At 37.1% G+C, this 19,288-nt stretch overlaps 1 protein-coding gene and 1 long non-coding RNA gene across 2 annotated transcripts; both read right to left on the reverse strand.

The window, feature by feature from the left end:
- Positions 1-8,751: 8,751 nt before the first annotated feature.
- Positions 8,752-16,762, reverse strand: LOC143601100 (uncharacterized). The gene is made up of 8 exons (XM_077078596.1): positions 16,686-16,762; positions 11,209-11,273; positions 10,889-11,064; positions 10,683-10,813; positions 9,781-9,868; positions 9,492-9,708; positions 9,306-9,412; positions 8,752-9,229 (listed from the first exon to the last, which is right to left on the reverse strand). Exons 1-8 carry the CDS (start codon positions 16,745-16,747, stop codon positions 8,858-8,860), a joined length of 1,218 nt encoding a protein of 405 aa, XP_076934711.1. The 5' UTR covers positions 16,748-16,762; the 3' UTR covers positions 8,752-8,857.
- An 881-nt stretch (positions 16,763-17,643) lies between these two features.
- On the reverse strand, positions 17,644-18,408 carry LOC143601102 (uncharacterized). The gene is made up of 3 exons (XR_013147594.1): positions 18,185-18,408; positions 17,887-17,963; positions 17,644-17,802 (listed from the first exon to the last, which is right to left on the reverse strand). It is a non-coding gene; the product is annotated as an uncharacterized LOC143601102 (long non-coding RNA).
- Positions 18,409-19,288: the final 880 nt, after the last annotated feature.

Consider the following 19,288-nt stretch of genomic DNA (forward strand, 5'->3'; position numbering starts at 1 on the left):
GACTGATATTGGTCATTATCAGAAATGATGGAGATCTGACCTTTTTGCATAATGAAGATTTGATTGACATAATGGAAATGACAATTCCTGAGAATCACCCTCATTATCAAATATTTTCTATTTTCAATCAAAGGGCAGGATCAGTGATAGTTGAACGAAGACAAGCAGCCCATAATGCAAGAAGATGAAGATTTTTAGTTTAGGGTTTGCTTTGTAATGTCCATTGGACAGAATTTTCAACTATGTAATATGTTAATTTTGACATGTAATTTGATTTTGATTAGATGTGTATTTTTAACTAAGTTATAGTAACCTTAGAGGTGTTTTGGGACAGCTGAGGTGTTCCAATCTAGGGGGAGATTGTTGAGTCAAAGATTTGACAAGAAATGACTTAAGGGAGATTGGTATATTCTCAACACTCCTCTGAAATGGCTAAGTAAAGAAACCGAGCACACTTGGACATCCGAGCAGGGTTTTACTTGTCCTAGCAAGGTATTTTGCCTATCGGGCAAAGTTATCATCAAGAAGTCTTCTTAAGTGATGATCCGAGCAGGGTTCACTTTATCTAGCAAAGGTGTTCTTCAATCAATCACAACTTGCTTTCCAGCAAACTCTTGGCTAGACCAAGCTTTTGAAGCCAAGTATTTGGAAGATCTAGCAAGGTTTGATTAATAAACAGTAGTCCGAGCATTCTTGTTGAAAGTGATCAAGAAATATACTAAGTACTTTCTCCAGCAAGGTTCAACTTCAAGCAAGCTACAGTGCTACTAGCACATTTCAAACAGTATTCCCAGCACACATTGGTTTGCTTAATAAGTTATTCTTTAACAAAGAGTTGAAGGGATTCATGAAGAACAGTTTGCTCGTAGGACCATATCGAGCAAAGTTTGCTATGTTCAAGAAGATTGAAGTCTGCTAGGTGAGTATTTTCTTAGGAAAATACTCTAAGTAAATTCTACCCAGAGAACTGTTCACCAGCACACCTCAAGGTTACCAGGTCTGCTCGGAGAAGTCAAATGGCACAAAGTGTGCCCGAAGACCTGTTTTTACACTTAGAATGTTATTGAATATGTAATATAATTATGTACCAATCATTAGGATTTCTAAAAAGGAATGACAGCTATCATGTGGTGGCAGGCCTATAAATAGAATAATTTAGGGCACGCCTACCACAAGAGATACGGATTTGCCACTTTACACTTTTCAGACCTAACGAATATTCCTGATTGAGTGTGACTGTTGTCCTATGATTAGTACGCATAAACATTGCTTACAAGAAACCCTAATAGATTTACATTTTTATGAAACCTTTCTATAAATGGAAATCTTTTGAGTTATTGTTTGTGTTTGTTACATTTAATAATCTTCAAGCAACAATCATGTTTGTTAGTGATTCCGCCGTTAACAAACATTTGTTCTTACCCTAAATAGCACAGTCATCAACCTTCTTGTCGACACAGTTTTCTGTGTGGGTTATGACATTTATTGTGGATTTGAGTGATCGATTTTACGGGACTGACATTAGGCTTCGTTCGTTAATTCCGACATACCGGTTAAACTCCAAGTCATCCATCTTTGAAGTTTATTACTTGAACGTGAGTACTTTCATACCCCGTTTTCCATTTTTCGTTTTGGGGGTGACATTTCATACTTATTCAACTTAAATTCTTTATACTTGAGTCTTAAACCACAAATGTTTTAGTATACTTTACTTAAATAAATGTTCGATTTCGTGTTCTATGCGTACATGCATATATATTTATGTGCTTACCGCTTTTGGTTGGTTGAACTATAAATCCTAGTCTATTTGGCAACACCTTATAGCAAGGTGTCGTTAATGTATTCTTATTAACGATAACTATAAATCCTAGTCTATTTGGCAACCCTTATAGCAAGGTGTCATGAATGTATTCTTATTAACGGTAACTATAACTCGTTTCGTTATCCAAATTATTGCTATTATTTATTGTTTCGTATACAAGATTGTGGGCATTTCTTATTTTATACATATTGTTCAAAAACTATGAATTGCTCACCAACCTTTGTGTTGATAAACTTTATTTTATGAAATGTTATAGGTTTGCATTTAGGTTGATATTGGGAGCTTGAAGAAAACGTCACAAATACCTTTAGGATATTAGCAAAATGAACAATATATTGATTTACTATATTTTGTGATGCTTATTGTATGAACAAGTATGTTATGTGACATTTTGATGTTGTGAAATTAAATGAGTTGTTAAATATTGTCGCTTTAAATAGTGTCATGCGCTTATGGGCAATTCGTCGCATCCCGACATGTTCCGCCGCCTTTGGTTGGGGTGTGACAGATTGGTATCAGAGCCGTGACTATAAGATAGGTGGTTAGACGTAACGACCTAGTATAGTATGCTCTAGGGTCCTATACGTGTGCTTATACATGTTTACTCTATTTGATTGTTCATTTCGCATGTTTATTTATAAACTTGTTTAAAATTCACCAATATCATAAATCTTCACATACACGCACTTTCATAGTAGGCTCAAGGTATCCTTACCTTAAAACACAAAAGTTAGATTTTCGTTGTGTTTTATGGATTACAAGACTAACTTGGATCCTGTTGTTTAAAATCCCTTTAAGGTTGCATTTATATCGGGTTTCTAGCCATTATAGAAAACGAGACACGATGAAACGACCATTTGACAAAAAGATTCCAAGAATCGAAGGTGATTTACTTACGTGGGATGGTTGAATTGTAGTTGTCGTTTTCTAGGCCAACGAACCGTGTTATATATGTCAATACTTTAAGTAGTTGAATGCGAACGTTCTGGTCGCCATCCTAATTTTTGGTGTTAAAACAATAGAACCACGGTGGTTCGTGGACTAGTGTTTTGACATGACGTTGTATCTCCGTTTTATTATGTGTTATTATCATTATTTGAGTCGAAAACATGAAAAAGACGCGGTGGTACGTGCACATGTTTAGACTCCAACGTGGTGTTTTATAAAAATATTTTTTTTAGTGTCAGAATAACAAATTATGATGGTTCATGTACGACTTTCCGACACTACCAAATCTCAAAATCTCAAAATTTTCAAGCTTTTAATCTCTCAAAAATCATTTACGTTTGTTTTCGGTTTTGTTATTCATAATATACAAAGCTTTATATTTTCATTTAACACTAACCTCTCCTCCTTAGTAACTCTAGGGTTCACAATCAAAAATTGAAATCTTATTTTATTTTATACGCCCTCATGTTCATTTCTTTTTACCTCAAACTTATTCCAATTCTTTTTAATTTTTAGCATGCCTCCGGTAAGTCGCCACCCGCGCAAGAACTTTAACCTACGTATGGTTGCTTTCATCGTCTAGAAAATGGCCGCTGTGATTCCCGAACTTGTAACCCAAATCCAAGCGACCCAACCTCCACCCGTTGTTGCACCCGTTGAACCCAAACCCACATCTTACTTGTTTAAGCAATTTACAAGTGCTAACCCTATCGAGTTCTTTGGAACCAACTGTGCGACTACTTTGTTGCAATGGTTTGAATCGACTGAGAGTGTGTTCCGACACAGCGAGTGCCCCGACGCGAAAAAGACAAATTTTGCTTCGAGCATGTTTAGAAAAATGGTTCTTACATGGTGGGGTAGTGTTATGCATCATTAACAAGGAACGTACCATTCATCACATTGCTGGAGCGTTGAGCTTGAGGTGCTTAAACAATTTGGTTTAATGCAGGGGCTTGGATAGCAGAAACCTAGACCGGTGGAGCTGGAGGAGCCATAAGTTGAGGAACTTGGGAAACATAGGCTTGATGTGTAAAACCTTGAGGAACTTGGGGTTGATAGGTTTGAACTTGATATGCTTGGGTAGTGTAATAAGGTGCGGGTATAACTTGGGCTTGGTGAGCATGGGTGGCATAGTAGGGTGTAGGCACAACTTGGGCTTGATGAGCATGGGCAAGCTGAGGTATTACGGATATGGTCAGGGTCCCCATAGTTGTAGCAAGCACGGATGGTAGGTATACCGGTTTGAGCATATGTTGTGGTAGAGAGTCTAGGAGAAAAAGGCGCAGACCGTTGTGGGACGGTTTGCGGAGCCGGCGGTACATGGCAAGCGGTAGCAAGGTCACCGTAACGATTGCATTGGGTGCAAAGACGGCATGGGGATTGGGCAGGATGATGGCGGTTACATTATGGAGCATAACGGGTGAGGTCCGGCTTAGGGTCTCTTGTTTGAGGCATTTTGGTTTTGTTGAGGTTGGTGATTGGATTGGTTAACATCATAGTTTTGATGGTTGGCTTTGCATTTGTTGTTGTTGTTTTTGTTGTAGCGGTGAGCGGTATTGTTGTTTTGAGCGGGTTTAGGTTTGGCTTTAGCATCAGTTGAGAATTCGGTTTTGTTCTTGTCAAGGGTAGGCTTGGAGTCCTTTCGGGACAAGTTTCCATCCCTTACATGATCATCGGTGAGGGAAGTAACTAGGTCCATAGCCTCAGTGACTGAGTGAGGGTTACGACTAACCACCGTATCACGAAAGATCGTTGGTAAGCCGCGAATAAATTTTTTGAATACCGCGGGACATGGGGGTTACAAGGTGAGGTACTATTAGGCTGAGCTCCCGGAAACGGTTGGAGTAGGTAGAGTTATCACCACCAATTCGCTTGAGTTCCCAAAACTCGGTCTTAAGCCTTTGCAATTCATGTTCAGGGAAAAATTCTTTCTTCATGGACTCTTTGAATTCGTCCCAAGGCATGGCCATAGCCAACTCGGCCCCCTGATTAGCTTTGAGAGCAGTCCATCAAGTGAGAGCTCGATCTTCGAAGACGCTCGGGGCGAACTTAGTCTGTTTGGCGTCCGGACATTCTCAATTGATGAATACGTTCTACATTTTCTCAAACCATTGAAAAGGTTTGGTGGCATTCTCCTCCCATAGAATTGGATAGGTTTAGCACTCAAGAATTTCTTCAAGTGAATGTTATTTGGAGTAGCAGATGTAGCAGAACCATTCGAGTTGAGGCTCTTGATATGAGTCACGAAAGTATGCATGGCGGCAGCAAATTCCTTGGTGATCCTGGCAGCCAGTCGGCGGTCATGAGAACCAGAATGACGTTGATGACTATGATGGTTTCTTAGAGAAGACATTCTACGAGGTACAAAGATAAATGTTTGTAAGATAACTGGTAAGTTATGTAAATGTTTATGAGTTGACGTAAATAATGTGATCAATGTGAGATAATATGATGAGGAGATGAGGTTTGTTTAAAAGTAAAAAATTTATTTAAATAAGTTAGCTTTACAATCAACCAACGAAATACATTTTGTGTGTTGGCCTCCCATGAGCTTTCCATGGCAGTTAAAATGGCCTAACTAATTAACGAATCATAAAAGCAATTAAGTTAGATGGCCCATGAGCATTCCATGACATTTTAACTGTACCAACTAAATAACGAATTATCAAAGCGAAAGAGTTGGACGGCCCATGAGCGTTCCATGGCATTTTAATTGTACCTACTTAATAACGAATATCAAAGAGAAATAGTTGGACGGCCCATGAGTGTTCCATGGCATTTTAATTGTACCAACTAACGAATTTAAATGTGGTTAGCTAGAGTGCCCGTGGGTTTTCCCATGGATTTTTCACGCAACTAAACATTTTTAAAATAACAAAAAAACAATATCGGGAATTTCCGAATTTAGCCATGAACCACCGTGAATTCGGTTTGTAAATGAGGAATGTAACCATTTAGCCGGCTACGTAGACTGTGGTTAGGTTATCCTCTAGATAAGGAATAGCGTCTTTCCTTGGGTTCTCGGAACCGTTTTGCCAAGGCCCAACTCACAATTTTCTCCCCATTCCAGTTACCACATGAACTTGTCATACTCTCATGCTTTAAGGTGTGGGAGTAAAAACAAAACAAGGGAATTCTTAAGGAATTTCCAAAAATAAAAACAATCTACTAAAATTAAAAAAAAAAACTTTTGAGAATCACGCATAGCCTCGGAATTTGTGTGTGTGCATGACAATATAAATAAATAGATAATTTATTAATTAAATAAGTAAGTTGTAAACACGTAAATAGAACACATAAGGTAATTAAGTTAGCATGTATTGGGTCCTAAGCATGTTACTAGGGCACCTCTAACGACCTATCTTAAAAATTCGACTCGGGTACCATTCTGTCACACCCCAATCTACGACGGAAATGTCGGGGCATGAACTGTTGGTTCACAGCTCACAAAGGTACTATCATGCAATTTAAAATGTGACTATATCTAATTAATTATTTTAAATAACCAAATATCATCTAAGTACATCAAATTCAAAGAAATTCCAAAAACAATCCCATAATAAAAACAAATAGTCTTGTAATAAAATTTAAATCTTAAAGGTATCTTTACGTGTTCTTCACCTTGACATCAAACCAACTGATAACTTGCGAATGTGTACAAAATAATATATATTTGTCAACACGGGGTTGAGTGAGAAAGTCACCAGTTTTTAATACAATAAATATATAAAAACGCAAACGTTGGTGTGTTTCTCTTTTGCTGCTTAGCCCCGACTCACGAACAACATTCATCAAATTTATAAGCTTGCCCTTGCACGACCTACTTTTTGTTGTTTGCCTCCCAAGAGGCGACTTTGAGCTTGGACCATAAAGTTGAAAATAATGATCGTAAAGTTCTTGAAGGGATTTGTTAAAATATTCCTTCGCTTCCGTCGACAATCCCGGGTCGATCTCATACACACCCATGTTATCATATATTTCCTCACTCAATGCCTCAACCCCGGAAACATTCCAATAGGGGTTTAAAACGGTGGCACAAGTAAACATCGGTGGTATGCATTCATAATATTTTTGGAACTTCTACTTCATTGGCTTAATAATATGATGGAAAAGGTCATTCTTCTGTTCAAACTTTTTAAAATTCAAGGAGATGTTGTGCAATTCTTGCAACACCCAACAACTAGTAGGATAATAAACCCTCGATAAGTTAGTTATTGCAGTTTTGAAAACATCAAGATACTCCAAGAAATAACATACATTTACCCACACACCTTCGGGAACCAAATCGGCTTTGCACCGATCAACAAGAGTGTTATGAAAACTTTGTAATGTTTCTCGTTGGGAAAAGGCACACTTGAGCATATGTCAAGTTGAGTTCCAACGGGTTGGAACGTATCAATTCGGGCCCAAATATTTTTTTTCAACCGATTTGCAATAGTTTTTGTATTCAAGATGTTTTCTTTTACCACTTTTGAAAACATCTCGTAAAATAAATCTAAAGCATCTCAAACCGGCTTCCATGGTTTCATTGGCGCGACCTTCTTGAACAACCAAATTAATAATAGGTGCAACACATCGAGCATGAAAACAATTCCCGGAACAAGGTGGTGTCTATTTTATGATGATTTTTACTACCAATATGGAACGTTTGTTACGTTATCAAATGACATAGAAAATAATTTTTTCTCAAGTTAAAAGTCGTTATTACCTCATCTAAAATTTCAAACAATTTATCGGCAGTATGTGGATAAGGAAAGTTTTCAAAAGCGATGGTGTGTTTCATCAATTGCCAAGACACCGGATCGACACAATGAGCGGTGACACAAAGGTAGGATTCCGGTAACCCGTGTGCTGCCGACCAAACATCACTAGTTAAACACACACTCGTTTGTAAAGTTTGAAAAAACTCAATTAAATCTTTTTTTGCACATTCCCACAATTTTAGACAATGACGTCTAAGGGTAGTACGACTTACATGGGTGTAGCGCGATTGAAGAGTTTCTCGAATCATGGCCGTCAATTCGGGATTGTCAAAGTGGTTAAACGGCAAACCTTGTTAAATAACGAACTTCGCCATTCTATCATGAACCGCTTTCATGTTGTAACGAAAGAGTGTACCATCTTGATCCAATTCGACTTGGTCCACTGCGGAAACTTCTTTCAAGGCTTTGCAAAATTTCTTTTCGATGTGCTTTTTTAAAGTAGAGTTAGAATTTTGCTTTAAGAAAGTGCCACAAAATTTGCAACGAACCTTAAGGTCACCATTGATCAACTCAACCAAATCCCAATTCCGCCATACCTCCTCGTTGCGGTTATGCGTGACAACCCGCACAACTTCGGGGTCGTCTTCAACACAAACCGGGTCAATAAAAACGGATGTAGAAGCCTTCTTGTTAGCCTTGTTGGTGCTTGCCATAGTAACAAGTGGTGGAAGTGAAAAAAATGGAGGCGTAGGTAAGTCGGGATTGTAAAACGAGTGTAAACCGATAAGTATTTTTAGTGTTTTTGAATTTGGTGGTAAAACAATGGATGAGAAATCAATTTATATAGTTTTTGGATATCAAAAACCGGTTCCAACGGATCTATTTTAGCCTGCAGGTCATTAAATGTAAAACAACCGACGAAACCGGTTATTCCGGGTAGGAACCGATTTTTGGGGGAAAATGTAAAACCGGGTAGCGCTTTCGGGTTTATAAATACCAACCGGGTATTGGGTCCACCGGGTACATCCTGGAACCGGTTCGGGTTCACAACCGGTTCTTTTGTGCACGTCTAGTTGATTGTATTTTTTTTTATTAATGTTAGGTTATTTAATACGTATGTGGTGTTTGTTTCACGACCTTTCATTATGATCTTTGTGTGATGCTTTATATGGTCATATCTATACTTCAATCAAATCTGATGCGACTCTTAAAACGTATGGACAATTGCATATTTTTCCCTCACTAGTTCTTTAAATGCATATTTATATGTAACCCGTAAATTCAATTGCATATTTCTATTTCCAAAATCACAGCAGAAAAGTTTTTCGGTTAATTTGGAGTGACACGTTCAAACAAGTGCTAGATTTACAATCTATACATATTTTTACAACTCATCAAGTTCATCTTCATCTCTATGCAGTTGTTTCAGTTTGTGGAAGATATCATCTAGGGAATCAGAAGAAACATGCAATTGGGTGTACTTGTTCTTCTTCGATAGTATGGTTGCCTTTATGTGTTGAAGCCCTGATAACCATTTGGAGGGTATTAAAGATGATGATGACGACGGTCCATCAGTGGTGGTGTTACTAGACCAAGATTCATCAGAATTGAGTAACAAGACTTTAGCTGCAGCAATATTAGAATTTGAAACTCGTTGAGCCCTGATAGCAGCATATTTGCTACTGATAGCTTCACTGCTCCTGCTATATCTCCGACCATTGTCTCTTTGGCTGCTTGTTGGCTTCATTTTAACACCCTGTAGGGGCAGATTGGTAATTTTAACAGTCATTTATAATGTGTTCAAAATAACCAAAAAAATTTAAAATTCTTACTGTACTACTGTTTGCCGTCTCTATGTCACTGCTTGTATCATTAAAATTTGTTGTTAGTGGAACAACTTCTTCACCAATGGTGTGACCTTGTTCAAGCCAAGAGCATTCTACAGAAGCAAACAAATAATACCAGTTATATACAAGAAAACCAATTTGTTTTATTATATTTCTTAATTATTGAATTACCTTTTTTTAGAATAAGTAGTCCTGATGGATCAACACCATCAAGATTATCTTCTGCTTCATTTTGAAACACAATTCTCTTCCAAAATCCACTAACTTTAAATATCCTGTGAAAGAAACCGGTTGCAACTAGGAGAGTGTATACAACCATAATGAGTGGATAGATTTTGTTGAATCCTTTTCCGAAGAAAGGGACCGCATTGTCGATATTTCCCATCCGCTGCATTGAAAGTATGTTCGTTAGAAGTGTATTTTTAAGGAAAAGAATAACAATAATCTAAAAAGTACATACCTTTTCAAAAATAGTCTTCTTATCCCCATCTAGACTTATGAGATTTATAAAATTGAAGGAAACTGGAGGTGCGTAACGCGCAACCATTCTGAGACAGATTGTATCAAAATTACTGAAAAAAAATGCATTTAAAGAACATATATGTAATTTCATATTACCCCTCATATTTAAGTAACAAAGTTTTATAATATCAAATATGCTCATTTTAAAATTATGGCATTTATGCCCTTCTCTTAAAACTTTTAGGATGTGAGAATTTGGATTTAAGAAATTAGGGTATTGTACTATAAACTGAATATAATGAAATAAGTATATATGAAATTTTAAGTATTTGAAGGGGTATATTTGATATTAACTAGGCCTGGCAAACTTGGGGGATCGGGCAGGTTCGGGTTATGGGTCAGAACAGGTTTAAGCAAAATAAGTTCGGGTTAAAAACAGCTTCTAAGCAAAACGAGTTTGGATCAATGCAGTTATATAGGCAGTTCCAAAAACAAGATCTAATTTGGTTCGGGTCAAAACAGATTTTGGCCAAAATGGAGTCAGGTTTAAATGAGTCATATTTTTTTTAAGTACCATATTAGTTTATTTTCGTTAAATTAAAACCAAACAATCTATACAAGTGAAGACATGCAATGGCCATAAGTTGTGCTAACCCATTTAGACCGATTTCAAGTTCAACAAATTATATAACATTTGCTCATTGACTCATTGAATAATTTAAGGTTACCCAAACAAGCTCATATATAATTTAGTCTTTCCCAAATTAACACGTTATTTGAGCAATGGGTCATGATTGCCACCAACACTATTAACTTTTTTGAGTGAGTAAATATGATATTATACAAGTTTTCAGGGGTATATATGAAATTAACCAAAAAATAAAAGAACGTAAATCTTACGAGCATATCATGAGCAAGCTCACAGAACTTGTGTGCCTTGGTGTAAATGAGTAGAAGGTCATCATACCAATTTTGAACAACGAGTAGTATGAGCAAATGCACATGTACATAAGTGGGACAAATGCAACAACCTACATTCCAGAGAAGATTAATAAAAAATACAACCGAGAACTAGAAAGCTTCATAAAAAAGAAATTTATATTTACCTGCACAAGCATCTCTTGTGTTGCTAGAGAGTTTATTAAATAAGAAAAAACAGACAAATCAACGCCACTTGGCAAGAGAGTCACCTCAGCCAAAAGAATTGCAGCCGACATGCAACCGAGGAGGATGGCAAAGATTTTTTTTAATTGCCTCCAAATAATGCATCGCCATATTAGTTCTACAAACAAACCATCCAACATGAACAAGTTAAAGTATTTTACTTAAAATATATTATACATAAGCATATATATATGTGTGTGTGTATGTGTGTGTGTTAGAATTAAAAACGAAAAAGAGATGGTCAATGGACCACATAAAGTACCCATTGTATCAAGATAGCTTCCTAATGTACCACTTCTTTCAGGTCTGAAGCTTGAAACAAATTTCCTGCAATATATTTTATATTATCACCAAGATGATTACATTGTGGTGACAAGACAAGCAGCAGAAGTCAAATAATTTTGAGAAAATTCGAACAAATGTAAGCATAATTTGATTCATACCTAACTCTGTCTGTTCTAGCTATATGAGAAAGTTATCTGAATAATGACTTGGGTAAAAGTTGGTCAGATTTTTGTGCTTTTGTATTATATTAAATAAAAACGTTCATGTGAATCCCTTTAAGTTCTACTTTATTAACTGATAACAATCATACGGTACAAACAACTATGCTGTAAAGCTAAACTAGATGCCTAAAAAAACCAAAAGATTAAAACAAGTGATGATATTCACATGAAATATTTAGGCTATGTGTATGTGACCTATCAACGCCCTGTTTGCGGTGTGCGCATATAATGTATATATGTGTGGGCCCTCGGGGGGTGGGAGGGAAGTGAAATTGAACTAATTTTGACGTTATTTTACTAATTTCGTGAAAATAATGTTAAAAGCGGCGGAAGGTTAATCAGGCATCATGTGGTGGCACTAATAGCTGAAAGCTATGCAGTCGGCTATCGATCCCTTTGCGATATATATATCAGAATATCGGTACAGATAATATCAACGATATTGGACCATAGTCGAATAAATCGCGGTACACTCCGGTACGGGTACGTGGTTTGCTGGGCTACACAAATTCGGTACGGAGGGGGTAGGTTCATTTCGGTACGAACCGGTACGGTGTACCACATAGTCCGGTTCGATATATGTCTTATATATTCTTATGCCTATTGTAATACATTAACAAACAAATCTTGAAAAGTTCAAACTTCAAAACAATAATAACATTAATAATAAGTTAATAACAATAATTCAAAAAATTATAGCTCAAGTTTGGTTTTTGTTTTAACCGATATTAATTGAACTGAACCAAAAATCAACAAACTAACCGAATTAACCAAGAATTAATTGGTATATAAATAGATTAACAAACAACTTCGGTTTTGGCTTAGGTTTAAACTAATAACCGAATCAAACCGAACTGTGTACACCCCTAGCTAAAGCGACTCCGGTCCGGTTTAGTCTTTTTGCACCCCGGGTCCTGGCTATAAATTCAAATTTTTTTACCGAATCAGCGAAGGAGTAAAACTGGGGATATTATTATGAAGTTACCAAAGGAGTAAAAGTCGGGGATATTTGTGGCAAGTGGCAAAAGACGCATGAGAGCTAACCCACGTTCTCTGTCGCCATATATTTAAATTCACCCCCAATTCCTGAAAACCGCATCTCACAAATTTGAAATCCATTTGAGAGGCGTCAACAAACAAAATCTATTTGAAAACCCGCCAATTGCTTTGGTCCGAAGTACCATCAATTCCGATACTCGATTTATTGTTTAATTAGAGCAACGACCTTGAGGTTCAAAATCGCGAATTAGGGTTTAATTGGATCGAACGTACCAGAAATTGGGATCGCGATTTATGTGGCGACTGGAACGATAACGAATTCCGATTGGGTACATCACGTACCAATACGAAATTCATGGGTGTTGTAGCGATTTTGTGACTATGTATTGGACTAATATTTGACCGATATATCACCGATATTCCTGATAGCAGTGTTTTAAGTCTTAATTATCAACTCTTAGTGTTCAATGTGTTGGGTTACGTAGGCCTTTTGGTGTAGGCCCGGTTTATTATTTAAAGTCCAAAGAGCAGACGGGTGTAGGGTGGCCAGACTGAAGCCCGGCCCGGTTTGGACTTCTTGTTGAATAAGATGCAAACCCTAGTTGTATCTCTATATATATTTGATGTTATGTACTTGTAATCATTATCACTCAATAAAAAAATACCTAGTTGCCACCCATGGACGTAGGTCAGCTTAGACCGAACCACGTTAAATCCTCGTGTTCGTTGTTGCTTTCGTGTGTGTTCGGTTCGTGTGTGCGTTTAATCCTAACAAGTGGTATCTAGAGCGTTTAATCCTAACAAGTGGTATCTAGAGCTTAGGTTTGTTACACATGAAGAACACCGTCCCAGTCAATCGATCTGAAGTATATAAGAAGACAGCAGATAGTTCGTTTAGAGTTCCGCCGACAGACAACCGCCGCCACCACCCTAATTTCGTCTTATCCTCGTTGATTGAAGGTTTGGTTACTATTCAAAAGCAGGTCAACCACATCACCACCGCTTTATCGCCACCAACACCATTAGTATAAACTGTTTCCGGTTAGATCAAAGGGGCAAAAGTTAACACCAGTTAAGGGTCTTGCAAGGACAGCTAGCGCAAACCCTAGCACTATCATTTAATTTTGCTATCGATCGGAAAAAGAAAAAAAAAAGATAAGACATATAACGTTCTTGGTTTGATTTTTTGGTTGGTGCATTTGTGTTCTCAAATTGTTGGGTGTTTTTTTGGGCCGTGAGATGTGAGTAGCCCAAATTTGTCAACGTCCTTTTTTGGGAGCCAAGAATCAAGAACAATATTCATATTTATTCTTGTTTGTTCCGATTGAGTAAAGTACGAGCGATTTAACAATTATAACAAGATCCTATTTTCGTTTGAAGAACTATTATTAAGTCAGAAGCATTAAAGAAACCAATACTAGTGCCAACCGCGTTTGTCAGGTTTTATCGTTTCAGTTTCTAATTATCAGTTCACAATTCTGTTGTGTTTAAATAGGTTGATTGTTTAACAGAGCTCAGTAGAACAACCGTTAAGTTCACGGTCATGCCATTTGTTGTGTATGTATCTGTGTTTTATTAAGGTTTTCGTTTAGTCATTGACATAGCAGAAGACGGAAAGGTTTCGATACAGAAGTTTGGTTGGTGGAAGATGCAAATTGAAGCGCTACTTTGTCAGAAAGACTTGGATGTAGTGTTTTGAGGATTAAAAACCAGAAAAATTGTCAGAAGCATAATGGAAGAAGTTAGACAAGAAAGCTAGGGCTTGCATTACTTTTTCGTTGTCGGAAGATGTGGCGTTTAACATCATGAAAGAAACCACGGCCCGTGGTATGATGGAATCACTATCTAACATGTATAAGAAGCCTTCGGCAACGAATAAAATCTATCTTATCCGAGAGCTAGTGACAACAAGAATGAAAAAGGGCGGGTCAGTTACAACGCATATTAATAATCTTAATTCGATCTTGTCCCGATTAGTGTCGGTCGACATAAGTTTGATGATGAAGTTCAAGATCCTTTGTTATTATCCTCTTTGCCCGACAGTTGGTCGCAAACAGTGACTGCGATTTGTAGTTCATCTACAAAAATTGCTTTTGATGAGATTCGGGATTTGATTCTTGGAGAAGATTCAAGACGCAGAAGTTCAGGTGAATCATCAAAAAATATGTTAGTCACAGAAGGCAGAGGTAGGGGAAAACAACGAGGCAGTGGGAGCAGGAAGAGAAGTCAGTCTAGGACTCGTAAAAATATTGAATGTTGGGGTTGTAAAGAGAATGGACACTTCAGGAATCAGTGTCCGAATGGTAAGAAAGAAGTAAACGTTACAGAAGACGACACAGATGATGGAGTCAGTAGTGATGAGGCTTTGGTTTGTAGTGTTGAGAGTAACATTGATGCTTGGGTGATGGATTCTGGTGCATCGTTTCATGCCACTCACTGTAGTGAAACGATGAAGAATCTTAAGTTTGGGGGCTTTGGAAAGGTTCGACTTGCAAACGATGATATTCTAGAGGTTACGGGTATGGGAGATGTTGATTTGATAACTTCAGCTGGTAATTCTTGGACTTTGAAAAATGTTAGGGTTATTCCAAGTTTGAAGAAACGTTTGATTTTAGGTGGGCAGTTAGATGACCAGGGGCACAATGTTATGTTCGGGAATGGGCAGTGGAAAGTAGTCAAAAGAGAATCTCGTGGTTGCTCGTGGAAAGAAAATGGGTCCGTTGTATATGGTCGATATGTCACCGAAAGGAGTGGATCCAGTTTTGGTGAAAGACAAAATCTGGTTCACAGAATCTCGTGGGCAGAATAAGGTTCGTTTTGCAAGTAACAAACCTAGAGTCAGAGTGAAGATTCAGGATGAACGAGATAGGAAGGTTAAATCAGTCAGGATATCGTGATAGTAGGAGCACATGTTGTGTTTTAGTTACAATTCCAGGTCGACATTGGATTAAGAAAACCAATATTCCAGCTGTAAAAGTCTCTCCAATGGATTACTTGATTAATATGGAGTGTTTGTTCTCAGGATATCTCGGGATCCGAAAGTTCGTTAAAGTGGGAGTCGGTAGGGACAGAGAACGGGTCAGGGACAGTTTTAGCCGTGACTGACGTGTTGGAGCTCCGGAGAACTTCAACGGGCCTTCAGGTTAATTGATGAGAAAGCGGGTGGCAACTAGAAGATGTTTAGATTACAGAAGTACGATCAAGAGTGCATACGAGAGTACTCAAGGCCTCCGAGTGGGAGATTGTTGGGTTTCGTAGGCCTTTTGGTGTAGGCCCGATTTATTATTTGAACTCCAAAGGGCAGACGGGTGTAGGGTGGCCAGACCGAAGCCCGGCCCGGTTTGGATTTCTTGTTGAATAAGATACAAACCCTAGTTGTATCTCTATATATATTTGATGTTATGTAATTGTAATCATTGTCACTCACTAAAAGAAATACCTAGCTGCCACCCATGGACATAGGTCAGTTTAGACCGAACCACATTAAATCCTCGTGTTCGTTATTGCTTTCGTGTGTGCGTTCGGTTCGTGTGTGTGTTTAATCCTAACACAATGTTAGTGTTTTAAGTTTTAATCAATTCTTACTTGCTACGATTCTTAGTGTTTTGCAATTCGCAAAAGGTTAATTTGTTAATGGTAGAAGACTATACTTAATTATTAGTGTTAAATTGCTATATATATGAATTTTACATGATATTAAAATTAACGTTGATATCTCACTACGATAACCGATATCTCTGATATTGGTCCTTGCTTAGGCCGAAAGAGAAGGGTGCATGCACTAATCGGCCAATGGTTGAGTGTTATCTGCCTAATGTCCAAGGCTTAATGCATAACTACTAATGAGTCGCGGCAGAAGCAGCCTCTTTATTCCTACGTGGTAGAGGTAGCTGTCTACATCTTACCCTCCTCGGACTTTACCATAGCTTTGCTATTGGTGGGATTTACTGAGTACGATGATGATGTATGTGACCTATCAAGCAAGCGATGATTTCCACACATATTTTGATTACAAATGTACCGTAGTTGATTTTCTTACGATTTATGGTGTGAGAAATAAGTTCTAAATTTATATAACTTACAAAAACATGAAGTACATATTAATCTGAAGCGGATGATCTAAGTCGAAAGATTATAAATCTATAGACCCCGTCTATTTTACCGCCAGACAAAACGCACAGCCAATTTAAAACTGAAAAAGAAGAAAATATTGTATTAAGTTTAAAAAACGCACCACCCATTCTCATTGCATTGTTCATAATTCTTTATTGTGTCTTCTAACTTGAGGGCTTCCATGACACTGCAAGAACACTCACTGCAAGAACAGAATAAGACAATAAACCTATCAAATTTAATTAACATGTATATGACAAGCAAACTAAACACTAGCAATTCAGAAATTATAAAATATAAATTGAATAGTAAACAATAATATAGAAAAAATATGATGAGTGTCGATCCTTATGTATAATATACTAAAGCACTTGCTTAGGGCCACTATATATTTGAGGCCTCAATTTTGAAAAAGATATATACATAAATAATTATATATGTTAGTTATTTTAAGATCCTTTGACCATATTGATTCGTAATTTCAATCTTATTCCAGTGGTAGCAATGAAAATAAAAGGATCATGTCTAGCAAATTTAATTGGTTTGTGTGATAACAAATAAAAATTGCATATAAAAGTCCAACTTAGTATAAATCTACTTGTGCATATTTGAATTTGTTTTTCTAAAATTGTTAAATACATTTTCAAATCTTTAATTTGGTTCCGTATTCTATCATAAATTGTTGTTTTCTTAAACCCGAACCAAACCAATTTTAGGTCGAACTCCTTTAATCAACCTAGATTTGCTTTCCGATAACAAAGTTTACTTAGCCGAAATAAACAACCTATATATAAATAAATTAGGTACCATATAAGTTCGTTCTACAAGTGTTATGTAATAATTTTCACGATAAATAAAAGTCAAAAGTACGAACACAAAGTTATAGGAAAGGGCCCCCGGGTTTTTACTTGATTTTTACTTTGCTTTGGGCCCCTAAAATGCTTGGGCCGCTCTGTTTATGATGCTATGTACGGGAAATTTTTGAAGTTGCAAATGAAATATAATTAAATGGAAAGTCTACCTTTTATATCTATAGTATTCCTCACGAGCTATCCTTAACCGGCGCCTTAATGTTGCCACAGGTTTTTTGCATGATTATGAGCAAAATAAGTCCAATGAGTCCAATAAGTCCCAGTATTAGATAGAAGAGTAAGTTGAGATGGATGCTAGTCTTCAATCTTTCTCTGAGAGAATAATCTCCGGCGTCTTCGTATCCCTGAATCAGAGGAACAACTAGCCTGCTCAGACAAAACCAATAATTATTTATTTATCTGGTGAAACAAAGAGCGAGATAGAAACGAATGAAGAAAATAAAATGGTACCAAGTAAGCAAGAAAGTACTCCAATATGAGGAGCTCCAAAAGAAAGAGATTCCTCCATTGTCATGACCTATAATCGCCTGGACAAACAAACAACATAGATTTATTAGTTTGAAATGAAATAATAAAAAGAAAAAGGACATGTTAAAATTATACAAGGATGAATTCCTCCTCTAGTCTAAGGTTAGGGTTAGGGTTAGGTTTAGGGTATTATTAACAGCAAGCAGCAATTAAACAGAAGATAATAATAATAATAATAATGAAAATGAAAATGAATGAATAGTATTAGTTAGTTAGTTACTTGATAAATGTCTGGTGGTACTAGGATGATGACGGAGATGGAGCAGAACCAGGTGTAGCCGACTGTGAACAAGACGTATCTGGGAACATCCGGACCGGAGAAGTAGTTAAGGGTGAAGATAACCATGGCCAGGGTTAACGGAAGCGAAATCACATAGAACAACCACATCTCTCCCGATTCAACCAACCTTTCTTTCTCTTCTCCCTCAGACTATTATTATTATTATTATTATTATTATTATTATTATTATTATTATTCCCTCAAAACAAATTTCTGGTCAACCAACACATTATTATACATACTTGATGATGATGATTTACATATCCGAATGGGTTTATACAGGGTCTTCTTCGTGTTCGTTTTTCGGGTTTTGGGTTTTTCGGGGCCGGGTCTTTCAGTTTGAAAGTTTTAAATCTTGACCCGTAACCCAACCTAAATCTCTCACAGGTATTTCAGGTTCGAGTATGGGTATTTAGGTTGGGTTAATCGTGTTTCGAATATCCTATAAAACAAAACAAAAAAAATTAAAAACCTACAATGCTAAAACTAAAACAACATATCATTCTTTATTCGTAACGCAAATAATCAAATAGTAAACCAACATAACTTGATAAAACGATTCAAAAAAATAGTAAAACTAACCCGAACCATAATCGTCTTCAGTGGAGCGTGATTTGGTTGGTCGATTATGGTTGATATTAGTAGTAACGGAATACATAAATTAACAATAAACAATCGATCCATAATAGTTAGAATGACAATAATCGATTAGGGTAAGATTTTGATAACTTTAGTGACTAAACCGAGAACAACCCAAATGATTTCGGTTCGGGTTAGTGTTTTCTCGGGTTCAGGTTTTTCAGGTTGGGTTAGTTCGGGTTCGGGTGTGGATTTTCTCGGGCTGGGTTTCGGGTTTCAGGTAAAAGTGACATCCCTAGGTCCAAACCCAACCTGGTTCAACCCATTTCCAACTCTAAAGTCTAACCTAACATATATTTCTCTCGTTAGTAAGTCACTCAATCGCGCGATGTTGAAGGGGCATCACTAGTAGTGGTTTGTTTGAGTGTTCGCGATTTGTTAATGATTTATAAAAGGAAGGACTCT

Source organism: Bidens hawaiensis, unplaced genomic scaffold (assembly GCF_021521415.1).
Source record: "Bidens hawaiensis isolate Kalapana, Puna unplaced genomic scaffold, B.hawaiensis_p1.1 tig00055636_1, whole genome shotgun sequence".
NCBI classification, from domain to species: Eukaryota; Viridiplantae; Streptophyta; class Magnoliopsida; order Asterales; family Asteraceae; genus Bidens; species Bidens hawaiensis.